The 14,242-nt window shown below is 36.3% G+C and overlaps 1 protein-coding gene across 1 annotated transcript in view; it reads left to right on the top strand.

Annotated features, from left to right (window-relative positions):
• APIP (APAF1 interacting protein) overlaps window positions 1-14,023 on the top strand; it is a 32,839-nt gene extending 18,816 nt beyond the window's left edge. Inside the window, exons 2-7 of the mRNA XM_011940750.1 lie at window positions 1,481-1,575; window positions 3,217-3,317; window positions 8,052-8,100; window positions 9,659-9,776; window positions 10,098-10,233; window positions 13,969-14,023. Of these exons, the coding sequence (XP_011796140.1) occupies window positions 1,481-1,575; window positions 3,217-3,317; window positions 8,052-8,100; window positions 9,659-9,776; window positions 10,098-10,233; window positions 13,969-14,023 (554 nt within the window). The remainder of the gene's footprint in view (window positions 1-1,480; window positions 1,576-3,216; window positions 3,318-8,051; window positions 8,101-9,658; window positions 9,777-10,097; window positions 10,234-13,968) is intronic.
• The last annotated feature ends 219 nt before the right edge of the window (window positions 14,024-14,242 follow it).

Genomic DNA, 14,242 nt, shown 5'->3' with positions numbered 1-14,242 from the left:
AATGATGGTTTCCAGCTGCATCCATGTCCCTACAAAGGACGCAAACTCATCCTTTTTTATGGCTGCATAGTATTCCATGGTGTATATGTGCCATCTGTGATTTGATTTGATTTTAAAATAGAGGTCAAGAGCCCCTCAGAATGATAGAACAGGTTTTAGGTTTGCTCCTTATACTCACCACTCCGATAAATGTTGTACCTCAGATTCCCGGCCAATGCACCAAAATGATACGGCTCCGATGACTGAGGGAACACCAGGGCCCTTTTTCTCACACCAATTTAGATAAATGACACGGACACACGTGGGATGGTTTTAGGAATGGAGAGTTTAATAGGTAAGAAAGAAGCTCCCCTGTACAGAGACAGAGGGTGGCTCCAAGCAGAGAGAGAAAACCCCACATGCAGCAGAAAACTCTGGGTTGTATTAGGAGGCTGGAGGAGGTGGTGTCTGATTTTCATACGGCCCAGGGGATTGGTTTGACCAGATATGTCATTCATGTAGCCCACGCGAAAACTAGCCTTTTAATATTCAAATACAGGCCTCCATGATGTTCTGCACACGTGAAGATATCTGGGGTGGCTATGGTGCTTGGCACACATGGTGACAAGAAGAGGGTAGGAATCACCATACTGGATGGACATGGTGACAAGAAGAGGGTAGGAATCACCATACTGGATGGACCCAGTTTCTAATGGCTGGCATTTGCATATCAAAGCTTGCCAACCTGGCCCTTTAAGCTGCTACATTATTAAAAGAAACAAAAAAACTTTACCAAGCTGCATTATTAAAAGAAAACAAAACCTTACCAACCTTACCCTCTCTGTCTAAAGTAATTTCTTAATAATTCCTATAATCTGCTATTTTAATTCAAGAATTTTCAGCTCTTTAAAATGAGAAGGAAACTGACATTGACAGTGTCAGATATTGTGCTGATTGCGTTATGTCCATTGTAGCTCATTTTAATCCTCACAGCATTTTCATTGTAGGGATAAGTAAACTGACACCCAAAGTCATGTAAGCAATAAATCCAGTAATGTAGATTTGACTTTTAAGTCAGCTAACTTCAAGTCTAAGTTGAATCAGAACTTTTAGCAATTTCTAGGTTCTCATGTTACTGATTTTATATTTTGAAGGTTACTCCATCAGTCATCATTTGTAATACTTAAAATGAGTAAGTAGAACATTAGCACTGAATCTGGGGAAAAACACCACAATTTCAAGTATTCAGTTAAGTAGCTGAGAATTCAGCCTGTTAAATAATGATCCCATAAATTTTGAACTCAGAGATGTTTTTCCCCCTTTACCCAGTGACAGGACCTGTAAAGGCATGCTTCCTTGTTGTGATTTTCTCCACAGTGAATCTTGTTTTGTTCACTGTTACCTTGAAGGTGGACCTCATTGGGGTCTCCAGTTTATGTGGGAATTTTTCATTAGGTTCCCTCGAATTGATCAGTGCCTGGGTTTTATCTCGTGCTTCTAGTGGCTTACATGGCTATCAGAATTAAAGCTCCAGGTCACCAGAGTTTTGCAATACCTTCAGGAACATTCTGGCTTTGGAGCTCACTTCTCTCCCAGGTAGTCTCATTCTCATTTGTTGTTGTTGTTGTTGCTTTGTTATACTTTTAAGTTCTGGGATCCATGTGCAGAACGTGCAGGTTTGTTACATAGGTATACCCGTGCCGTGGTTTGCTGCACCCCTCAACCCATCATCTACATTAGGTATTTCTCCTAATGCTATCCCTCCTCTAGCCCCCCGCCTCCTAACTGGCCCCAGTGTGTGATGTTCCTTTCCTTGTGTCCATGTGTTCTCATTGTTCAACCCCCACTTATGAGTGATAACATGTGGTGTTTGGTTTTCTGTTCCTGTGTTAGTTTGCTGAGAATGATGGTTTCCACCTTCATCCATGTCCCTACAAAGGACGTGAACTCATCCTTTTTTATGGCTGCATAGTATTCCATGGTGTATATGTACCACATTTTCTTTATCCAGTTTAACATTGATGGGCATTTGGGTTGATTCCAAGTCTTTGCTACTGTGAATAGTGCTGCAGTAAACATAACGTGTGTGTCTATAGTAGAATCCCAGTAATGGTATTGCTGGGTCAAATGGTATTTCTGGTTCTAGATCCTTGAGGAGTCGCCACACTGTCTTCCACAATGGTTGAACTAACTTACACTCCCACCAACCTTGTAAAAGCGTTCCTATTTCTCCACATCCTTTCTAGCATCTATCGTTTCCTGACTTTTTAATGATCACTGTTCTAACTAGTGTGAGAGTCTCATTCTCATTTTTTATGGCGCCTGTGAAACCTTACTTTCTTGCCAGCTCAACAACTTGTTTTGAAATATTTTTTAAAATAATTTATTCAGCATTTGTACTTATTTTCAAGATAAGGATTGCATATCAGACTGCCCAAAATGGAATTCATTGTATTTCTTCTTTATTTATTTTGTTTGTTTTCATTAATTTAAACCACAAAAAAGCAGGAGAAAATGGTAATGGATTTTTTTTTCTAGAGAGGTAATCATTGGACTTACAAAAATAAGGCTTGGTATTTATCCGTCTGTATACATACACATACACACACTCATAGACACATATCTTTGTAAAATGGGTTAAGCAAGTATTAACTGAGATTGTTTCTTAGTGTTTTTTGTAATTTGCTTCACTTTATTTTCTATAATGAGTATATATTGCTTTTGCAATAAGAGAAACTAAAATCATTATGGGAAAAAGGACTTTTTTGGAATAAAAATACAATTGAACCAACACACAGAGTATGTGTTGAACGTGTAACTATCATAATATCTCATATATATATATCATCAAGCCTTAGTTAAATAAGGTGCTTTGTGTAAATAAATGTTCTGGACAGACCGTTCCTTCAGCATGAGATTCTGTTTTCTTTCAGCCATTTTAGTTGATGCTTTGTAATGTATGCTGGGCATTTCCGCACCTTGTTTTTGCAGCCTGTTCCTTAGTGTTGGACTATATGGCCCTATACTGAATAATCCCAGGTTGCCAAATAATGTAGTAGATCCACTTTCTAAACATTAAAAACAAAATATGTCTGTAATAGTTTTTTCCCTCACTGTACTCTTTCTATAGTGTGTTTTCTTAAACTTTCTTAAATTAGCTTCTTATTAGAAACACCAGCTAGAATAGTTACTTGATAAAATGATGTCTGTTTTAAAAATCATTGCCTTCTTTTTAAGGACAAGGAGCATCCAAGATACCTGATCCCAGAACTTTGCAAACAGTTTTACCATTTGGGCTGGGTCACTGGGACTGGAGGAGGAATTAGCTTGAAGCATGGGTAAGTTTCTGGCAGCCTTTATTACTAGGAACTCTCCATTTGAGTAGACCACAGCGAGTCTAATGTGTTATATCCAAAGAACAACTGATGGTCAGTTTTATGTGATACTGAAGGTCTTTAGTTTCTAAATGGACAAGTGGACGTTTGTATAACTGAATGGAAGCAATGTACAAAAGCTGCAGATATATCAAATACCTAAAGATTGAAGAACCACAATTTCAGATCACAATAATTTAGTCCTCAGTTTTTGAGTACCAGAGTTAAATAACATGCTACCAAGTATGTTCATACACCTGAAATTCCAGCGGATCCTCTCTAGGTAGATAGGATTTGTTTCAAAAGTTCAGGTACTTTGTTTTTTGAAACAGAGTCTCGCTCTGTCACTCAGGCTGGACTGGAGTGGTGCAATCATGGCCCACTGCAGCCTTGACTTCCCAGGCTTAAACAATGCTCCCACCTCATCCTCCTGGGTAGCTGGGACTACAGGCATGTCACACCTGGCTAATTTTTTCTTTCTTTCTTTTTTTTTTTGTTTTTGTAGAGACTGGGTCTCACTGTGTTGCATGGGCTGGTCTTGAACTCCTAGGCTCAAGCAACCCACCTGCTTCAGACTCCCAGATACATATTTTAAAGTCACTTAAATACAGATGACTACTCATTAAAAATCCTAATAATTTTTTTATTGAATCAAAAGAAAGGGAGTATGCTTTCTAAGCATCTGTATCATTAATGAATATAATACCTGCTAATCTGTATTCCTCAGAGGACAAAATAAGATGTACTGGACTTAAATTGAAGCAGGAAGGATAAATAGTATTCAATTGCTCATTGTATTTCTTTAGTGTCATTTATTCAAGAAGATAAAGAAATAAAGTAAGTATTAGTAAGTGTTAGTAAGAAGTAACTTGCTATCAATGAAATTAAGATTACAGAATCTCATTCAAGGATTTCCAACACAGGATTAATCTTTTTTTCCTCCTGAAATGTGTTAGGAATATTGTTGTCTGGAGGCTGTGTGTTAAATTGAGTGATGTTGATTTATTACTTCATTCTAATTTACTTTAACAAAATTGGATTATTAAATTATTTATGTGCTGATAAGTATATATAGGCATGCCCCCAAGGAGGCTGCATTGCATATTAATGAATGGAATGTTAAATATAATCAGAACATTTTGAACAAAAGGGATTCTATGGTATACCACAAGATGATGCCATTATAATTTTATCTGCTTTAAATTACTGAGTTAACTCATGAAATTTTCATTCTGGCACAGTTAGGGATATAAGTGTACTCTCAGTCTAGTAAGATTATGTTCCACATGGTAGATCAATAAATCCATCTGTGCCTCCTCTCTTACCATCAGCCTAGCTGCTGATGTGTAAATACAGCATTGCTCGAGCTTTCACATTATTTTGCCAAAACTTTCAAGATGGCCTATTCACAGCAAACTCTACGATAACAACATTTATTCTTGTTTCATGTATCCATTTAGAAGTTGAGTCCCGCCGGGCGCGGTGGCTCAAGCCTGTAATCCCAGCACTTTGGGAGGCCGAGACGGGCAAATCACGAGGTCAGGAGATCGAGACCATCCTGGCTAACATGGTGAAACCCTGTCTCTACTAAAAATGCAAAAAAAACTAGCCGGGCGAGGTGGCGGGCACCTGTAGTCCCAGCTATTCAGGAGGCTGAGGCAGGAGAATGGCGTAAACCCAGGAGGCGGAGCTTGCAGTGAGCTGAGATCCGGCCACTGCACTCCAACCCTGGGCGACAGAGCAAGACTCCGTCCCAAAAAAAAAAAAAAAAGAAGTTGAGTCCCAGTAATACAGTTTCTCAACTGTATTATTTATAATAAATCATATTCTAAATGCTGCCTTTAGTTAACTGCTTTTTATCTACATGTTCAGAAATAGTTTGTGTATGTATAAAATAAAGCTTTTTATCAAATGAGCTAAAATAACCATTTCCAACTGGCTCTTTTAAAAAAAACCAGCCAAGTTAGAAATAGGTGAATGCAGGACTCAAGATGAAACTTTTCTTATCAAAAAGACATGAAGAACTATGTTCTTTCTAGTAGAATTTTACTAATCCATGCACTACCATTGTATGTGGCCACCATAAACCACTCATTGGCACATCTTTTAAAATTAAATGGGTTTTTATAGCACTGCAATCAGCTTATAGGAAATTTTCATCATATATGTGAAATACTTTATCCTTAGTTCTTAATGGGTGTGGAGATCATGGATGGAAAGAGCCACAGTCATATCGCACTGTATTTGGAATCTTATTAAATTTGTGCTTTACGTAGTAAAATGAATATTTTGTAGTAAAATGTTGGTTTTTTCCCCTAATATTTAAATGACTTAATAAGTCACTAGCATTATCAGCAATACTATTCTCATGTTGTTAGTGAAAGTTTGGCTCTTTGATGCTTAGGGCAAATAAATTTGGAATAAAGTGCAAACCCAATAAATAATGATTCCAGAATAATATAGACAATAAGCTCTTTGGGAACATAAAATGATTTACTGATTCCAAGGTTTGACTCGGCCATTCCAGCTTATGCCACAAGTGTGTGGTACCAAAAATTAAGTCACAAGAAGGAAATAAAGGACCTAAAAAATAATAGTAATCAAGGCAATTCCAGGATACTCAATAGCCACTGGGTTTAGGTTAGATCCCTATCTTTCAAATTTTTGATTTCCTATTTTCACAGAGTAATATTGACAGGTGTTGGAGAGACTGATCCTGTTGCGTGTGATTAGGACTACAATTAATAAAGTCATATTGTAGACAAAATAATTGAAGCACTGTAAGATTTAAATTATTTTTTAAATGACCAGAAAGCAAATAAAAATAGAAGCAACTGAACATAGATGTATTTTGACCTCTTGGGGGTTGGCCCTTGCTTACCACAGTGAAAATGCAGGAGTACAGAGAAGTATATTCCAAAATTTAGTAACTTGAAATTCAAAATGCTTTCTGTGTGTGGCTTAAAGCACCAAATAGATATTTCACTTTAGTATATGGCGTGTTTCTATTCTGAAAAACACTGTCATTTTTATATTTTTATCCAGATATCTCGTTCTTTGTAGGTATAAATATGTTTTTCTAAAACATATTTGGCTAATGTTTTAATTACCCAAAGTTCATCAAAGTCTAAATTAATTTCAGTTTTACAAAGACATTTACAGGACTCAGCATACCAAGTCACTGAATAAACAGAATACCCTACTTTATAGATTAGTTTTACTTACCAGCAGACCATTTTGTACTTTATTTGAATCTGTTCTCAGGACTGCATAAATTTCTACCCACATAAGAAGACTCACAAGTCCACTTATCTATGCAGGTGAGTGGACCACGTACCATACATGAGTCTAGAGCTTCTTCCATGTTACACAAGGACACAAGATTTGGATCACTGGTATTCACAAAGAGCCCTTGTTAATAGTATGATCCCAACCCATTCTCACTGGTTCCAGAGGAATGTCCCTTTATGTTATCCTTATGTCGCAGAACTTGAAAACAATAACCACTTCATGAAAGCGAATGCTTGCATGCAGCTTACAGTGCATTGGATTTCCACTCACATTATCAGACATTTGTTTTCTAGACTTCATCAATAGAACCTTAAAGAAACTTCTGTTTCACCCTACATTTTTATCAATTCCAAGCCTACAGGTTTATTAGTAACCTGAACTTCAGCAGCTTGATATATAGGCCATCATCCTCATTTGCACTATGAAATGTTTGATATATGTTCAATGTCCCTATGTCTGTGCCTTACTGGCAGAAACTAGAGCATGCAGGTACTGGCATTTTCTTGGTTTACATATATGTGGCAGCTCATTAATACTCTCTGGCGGCAACTGAAACTGGTAATTTATCAAAGATATCCAACGAGAAGAGAAAAAATCTGATACGTGAGCCAAGGGACATTTGTTTAGTTGTTGTTGAGGGTGGAGAGACTTGAGACAAGATTTGAAATTAATTTCCAAATCAAATTTGAGAGCACCTTGTGGTAAATGGTAGGCTATAGCATCTTCCTTAGTCCAACATCTTGTAACAAAGAACTCTTCACATGTAGCCATTCTTATATTTTGAACTCTTTGTAGTTGTTTTAACTTTTTACTAAATTTTTTCCAAGATATGTATGGCTTTTCAAATGGGAAGCATGTGATTCTATCCAAAAAGTAGCCCAGTGTTAATACAGTAATTTAAGAAACCATCCAGCAGAGGTCTCTGAACTTCATGGTTTAATAAGAGCATTTCGAACAATAAATCAAACCTGATTCTTTGCATGACAGAAATATACTTCTATTGAGCATATTTTCCAGATTGGATTTTAGAATAACTGTATTTCACACAGATTAAACTCTGCTTTTTCATGTTTAAAGACACTGAAGACTTACGTTTTCAGATTTTTATTCCCCTAAGTGGATAAAAACCTGGTTACCACCAACTTTGCACTATAAAAAGAATAAATATATATGAAAACGTGGAAGACAGAAGCAACAACTAATAATTCTACTATGCCACCAGCACTACAAAGGCATTGATATAGTTTGACTTTCTTTCTATGCAGCCAAAATCTATGATTAAGTCAAGCAACTGGCTGTGTTGCTTGATTTATAAAGAACATGCATGATTGGACTGTGAAGATATACTTTTCTTTGTGCAAAAGCAGGAAATAAATAAATACCAATTTGTATGTTTTGTGTTGCCAGCGATGAAATCTACATTGCTCCTTCAGGAGTGCAAAAGGAACGAATTCAGGTATGATAAAGGAATTCTTTAACCTCAATGTCTCTTCTTCTTAATCACTGTTTTGTGAAATGGAATTAATTTTAAGAGAAAACGTTCATTTTATCACAATTTGAATAACTAATCAACAAACATTTATTGAGTAATTATTAAATGTTTTTTAAGGTGGTAGATATCCTCCATACAACCATTGTATGTTTTGAAATCTTATTCAGGCTATAGGGGGCAAAAGTGAATAGTGCAATCTTAAATCACAGTAAAGAACAAGTATGACTTTGCAGCTTTATAACACTACGATCTTTATCAGGCTGGTGGAATAATCAGATTGATGGTCTCAGATGAACCAAATTAATTCATATTTCATAATAGCAAAGTTATTCTAATTTCAAGATTTCAAGTTGTGAAACTTTGTTTCAGATTTTGAGAAGTCTCATTCTGTGTTAATACCGGAATAATACCCCAAATCTAGTTAAAGAAAACAAATAATTATTTAACTTCTAATACAAGAAAAAAGAAAAGTTGCTTTGTTAATAAAACATTTATGTTGTAGTTTTTTGATAAACCCTGGCAGATAAAAGCTACAGATCAGAAATACACATGTATTACTGTATGTGGATCAGATACCCATCAACAGTAGACTGGATAAGGAAAATGTGGCACATACATACCACATACATACCATGGATTAGCATGCAGCCATAATGAAGAACAAGATCACGTCCTTTGCAGCAACATGAGTGGAGCTGGAAACCATTATCCTAAGTGAATTAGTGCAGGAACAGAAAAATCAAATACTGCATGTTCTCACTTATAGTGGGAGCTAAACATTGAGTACATACAATCACAAAGAAAGGAGCCTTCAAGTAGGCCACACAATGGGGCCTACTTGAGGGTGAAGGGTGGGAGGAGATGAGGATGGAAAAACTGCTGTCAATTACTATGCTTATTACATGGGTGACAAAATAATCTGTACACCAGACTCTTGTAACGTGCAATTTACCTATGTAACAAACCTCCACATGTACCCCTGGACCTAAAATAAAAGTTAAAAAAAAAAGAAAAACCTGTAGATCTCAAGGGTTAGAAAATTTTACTTAAAATTTTGGTTTTATTTTACAAAATGTGGGGAAAAAAATATTAACACCCATCTTTGGAATGTCGATTTCTTTATATAGGCTCTCTGAAATATAGTTGTGAAATTATAAGGCAAAGTTGAGAAGCTAAATTGATGAAATGACAGCAGTAAAATCATTACATAAATAGTAATTTTCCTGATCATTTTTTGTCTTCAAATTTTTTTAATTTTTGAGATTTGTATTCAACTTTTGAGAATATTTTTACTAGTAGAAATCATTTTTTATTTCTCAAAATTGTTAAATTATTTTGAGAAACTATAATTATATATTTAAAATGTATATACATCTATTAGCACTCTATGTATATGTATACTAAATATATACACAAGTATATATACTATAAACACTTTCTTGTATCTTGTGTATATGTACACAAGAAAAGAAACATTTCTAGTTGGTATTTTATAAACCTTCTTTTTTTCCCTCTAAAATAGCCTGAAGACATGTTTGTTTGTGATATAAATGAAAAGGACATAAGTGGACCTTTGCCATCTAAGAAGCTAAAAAAAAGCCAGTGTACTCCTCTTTTCATGAATGCTTACACAATGAGAGGTATGCAGAAAATGTATTCAACAGAAAGAATATTTGCAGAGTAGGCTCCTCTAAATAATGGTAATTATTATTTCAGTTAACATTTCTTGGATACCCACCATATGCAAGAACTTGGTGCATGAACTTACTCAGTTTTCACATCAACCTATGAGGAAGGTCCATTATTCCACTTACCCTTGTGCCCACCACCAACTTATTCCATGCCAGGAAAAATAAGCCTATAACCATATGTATACATATGTATAACTATATGGACTTTTTTTCTTTAAAAGCTGTAATTCGGTCTTCATTGAGCATGCGGCTTTCTTCTTCCTCCTCCAGGAGCAGGTGCAGTGATTCATACCCACTCTAAAGCTGCTGTGATGGCCACCCTTCTCTTTCCAGGACGGGAGTTTAAAATTACACATCAAGAGATGATAAAAGGAATAAAGAAATGTACTTCCGGAGGGTATTATAGGTATTTTTTTTTCCTTTTCTTAAATAATTTGAAAAGAATTCTTCCTTCTCTTTGATAAATAGAATACTGATCATTTTATGCGTAAGTGAGATGTCGTGGGATCTGTGTTAAATAATACTCCATTTAATATTACACTTCCAGACCTATTCTTATGACACAAATGGGATGTCTTCCCTCCTTTCCCGCCCCATCCCAGCCATGGTAAATTCTTAGCAATACGAATAATGAAATGTTTGTTTAAGTAAACTGAAAAAAATCTTGACTGAGAGTTCTATCATGATGGAAAGACTATGTTCCTGTATTGAGGCACCCAAAGATCTCTTCACCTTCACTTTGTCTTCAGAAATTTGAGCAGTGACTAAAGTTTATACTTCATGATGATTTAATTTAGTGTTTCTGGAATATTTTCATATTTATGTAAGTTTTTTTAATAAAATAGATCTCTATATTTTTAGAATTTTTCAGTGTGGAAGGTGATATGGATAGTAAGTGTCGATTACCATTCTAGATCAGTTTAAATAAATTCACCGGTCCACAAAAGTGTAGTAATTCTTCATAATTCTAGAATGTAATGGCATGAAGAAACGTGTTCAGGGACAAGCTAAGCATTTCATTTGAGTTTATTAGCATTCTCATTCCTGAACCTTCACTCTTAATTTCCTAAAGGGCTTGATTCTACCTTGCCTTGTTTAGAGGAAAACGGTGCCCGTTTTACTAAAGTGTTATTACCACAATATCATATTCTTACTGCACATAATGGAATGTACATGTTTAAACTAGTGCACTGAGATATTGATTTGATTTCAGTTAATATTTATTGTGTGCTTAAAGCATTCCTCAGGACCGTGAAACACCAATTTACAAAAGTTAAATATTTAAATTAAGAGAAGTGTACATACTGAAGAAAGTAGAGTCCCAGATTGCCTCTTCCATATCTGGGGCTGAAGGAGAGGCCTTACGGGTGCTATCAGTTTCATATGAATTTTATTGTTTTGGTGAAGAAATAAAAATGGTCAGAAGAATCAGTTTTTCTGAAAAGAGGGAAAAGGTAAGGTAGAGGAACAGAGCATAAGAGAGTCTTTGCAATTTTGTAGAGAGGCCAAACATGGTGGCCCTTTGCAGTTTTGTTGGAGCCTAGCTGGGAAATGAGTAGTAGAGTCATTATCACAGCTCAGGAGGCAGTGTTATTGTGTCTGAATTTGAAGAGAATCCTGAGGCTAATCAAAAGAAGGGCAATGACAGCTGGATGAGGTAAGAAAGGATGGAGTTTAAAATTCTCTATTTTTTTTAAGCTTATCTTTTATATAAAGAACATCTTTAAAATACAGTCACATGTCACTGTGGATGGGGATATGTTCTGCAAAATGTGTCACTAGGTGATTTCATCATTGCTTGAACAGCAGAGTGTACATACACAAACCTAGATGGTATAGCCTACTGCACACCCAGGGCATAGCCTAATGCTCCTAGGCTACAAGCCTGCATAGCAGGTTACAGTACAAAGTACTGTAGGCATTTGCAACATAATGGTAGGTATTCGTGTATCTAAACATAGAAAAGTTTCGGTAAAAAAATACGATGTAAAAGATAAAAAGTGTCACGCCTGTCGAAGGCCCTGACCATGAACGGAGCTTGCAGGACTGGAAGTTGTTCTGGGTGAATCAGTGAGTGAGTGGTGAGTAAATGTGAAGGCCTAGGACATTACACTGCTATAGACTTTATAAACATTGTACGTTGAGGCTACACGAAATCTATTGAAAACATTTCTTAATAATAAGCTCAGCTTACTGTAACTTTTTTAGTTTATCAAGCTTTTACTTTTTTTTTTTGAGACGGAGTCTCGCTCTGTCACCCAGGTTGGAGTGCAGTGGCACTATCTTGGTTCACTGCAACCTCTACCTCCCAGGTTCAAGTGATTCTCCTGCCTCAGCCTCCCCAGTAGCTGGAATTACAGGCAAGTGTCACTAAGGCTGGCTAAATTTTGTATTTTTAGCAGAGATGGGGTTTCACCATCTTGGCTAGGCTGGTCTCAAACTTCTGGTCTCAAGTGATCTGCTGCCTTGGGCTCCCAAAGTGCTGGGAATACAGGCGTGAGCCACTGCACCCAGATATAAATTCTTAAACATTTTTGAAATTAGAGAAAAAAAGAAATAATTGAACCCACTGGTTTTCTGTTGAATATGTTTTCCTATGTGTCTTATGTGTCATTTTAATCATAACTGTGGCTTTTGATAAGTAGGATTTGAAAAGGCAGAGGAAAGAGGTTAGGGTAAACTCTAAGTAAGCTGAACAGAGCTAGCAAAATACCACAAGTGTGAAAGCTCCACATGTCTTCAGAGGACACCAAGAGTTTGGTATAACTGGCCAGACATGGTGGCATGTTCCTGTAATTCCAGCTACTTGGGAGGCTGAGGCAGGAGAATCACTTGAACACAGGAGGTGGAGGTTGCAGACCCACATTGAAAGGGTCTACTTGGAATCAGGGAAATCACACCCAAAGACCAATTTTGAAACATACAGAAAAAAAATCACCAGGACCTCCAGGAAAAATCATGAAATAACTTACAAGGCAAGAGAATTAGACTGGCTTCAATCCTCTCAAAAACAACATACACAGCTGAGCAATAAAGGAGTAGCATTTTCAAAAAACATATGGAAATAAAAATGTAAAGAAAAGATTTTAAATCTAGCCAAACTGAACTTCAAATATTGAAAAACACCTTTGAACAAGGGCTCAGAGAATATTGTACTCACAAAGTCTTCCTGAGCAATCTACTTGAATGTTTTTAATATTAAAAGCCACAATTCACAATGACTAACAATAATTATAAATATGCACGAAACAGCATAGTCTTTTTTTTTTTTTCGTTTTTTTTTTTTTTGAGATGGAATCTTGCTTTGTCACCCAGGCTAGAGTGCAATGGTGTGATGTCGGCTCACTGCAAGCTCTGCCTCCCAGGTTCACCTCTTTCTCCTGCCTCAGCCTCCCAAGTAGCTGAGACTACAGGCGCCCGCTACCACGCCCAGCTAATTTTTGTATTTTTAGTAGAGGTGGGGTTTCACCGTGTTAGCCAGGATGGTCTAGATCTCCTTGTGATCCGCCCACCTCGGCCTCCAAAAGTGCTGGGATTACAGGCGTGAGCCACCGCGCCCGGCCGAAACAGCATAGCCTTTATAAAGCAAAATATATGAGATTTTAGAAGATGTAAATAGAAATACACTAGTAATAAGAGACAAACATGCACTCTTAGTATAAGACAGATGAAGTTGACAATAAATAAAGATATAGAATCTAGCCCTAAACAACACAATTGATAAAACAGCTCTTATGAATATCTATCTATCTATCTATAGCTTTATATAATAAAGCATATACATTCTTCTCAATAATAATAATAAAGCATATACATTCTTCTCAAGTACACATGGAAAATTCATAAAAAATCAATATTGGGTCATAAGACATCATCAGTAAGTTCCATAAGCTGAAATACTACAAGAACAACACTGATTAGAATGTAATAAAACTATAAATTACTAACAACAATTAAAATAGAAAAAAAAATAAGCCTTTCCCCCTAAAAAGCTTTTCCATTAAACAACCCTTGGGTAGAAGGTGAAATACAAATGAAATTATAGAATTCTTTAAAAAGTAATGACAAAAATATAAAAAGGTTTTTAATTTGGGCAATTCTGCAAAGTATTTTCATACTTATTATCTTGTCTTAATGTAAGATATGGTGCTCGGGATGTTCAACACTGTTACTACCTCTTTATCATCGTACAGTAGGCATCAGCTCTTCCTTCCACCATCGATTTTTAATTTTTAATTTATTTTTTAATTTGGTCTCACTACATTGGGCAACAAAGCGAGATGCTGTCTCTAAAAAATAAAAAATAATTAGCCAGGTGTGGTGGTATGCAACTGCAGTTACAGCAACTCAGGAGGCTAAGATGGGAGGATTGCTTGAGCCTTGGAGGTGGAGGCTACAGTGATCTATGATGGCAA

This window comes from Colobus angolensis, unplaced genomic scaffold (assembly GCF_000951035.1).
Source record: "Colobus angolensis palliatus isolate OR3802 unplaced genomic scaffold, Cang.pa_1.0 Scaffold192, whole genome shotgun sequence".
NCBI lineage: Eukaryota > Metazoa > Chordata > Mammalia > Primates > Cercopithecidae > Colobus > Colobus angolensis.
Note: the sequence above shows the minus strand (reverse complement) of the source record. Positions and strands in the feature narration are given on the sequence as shown.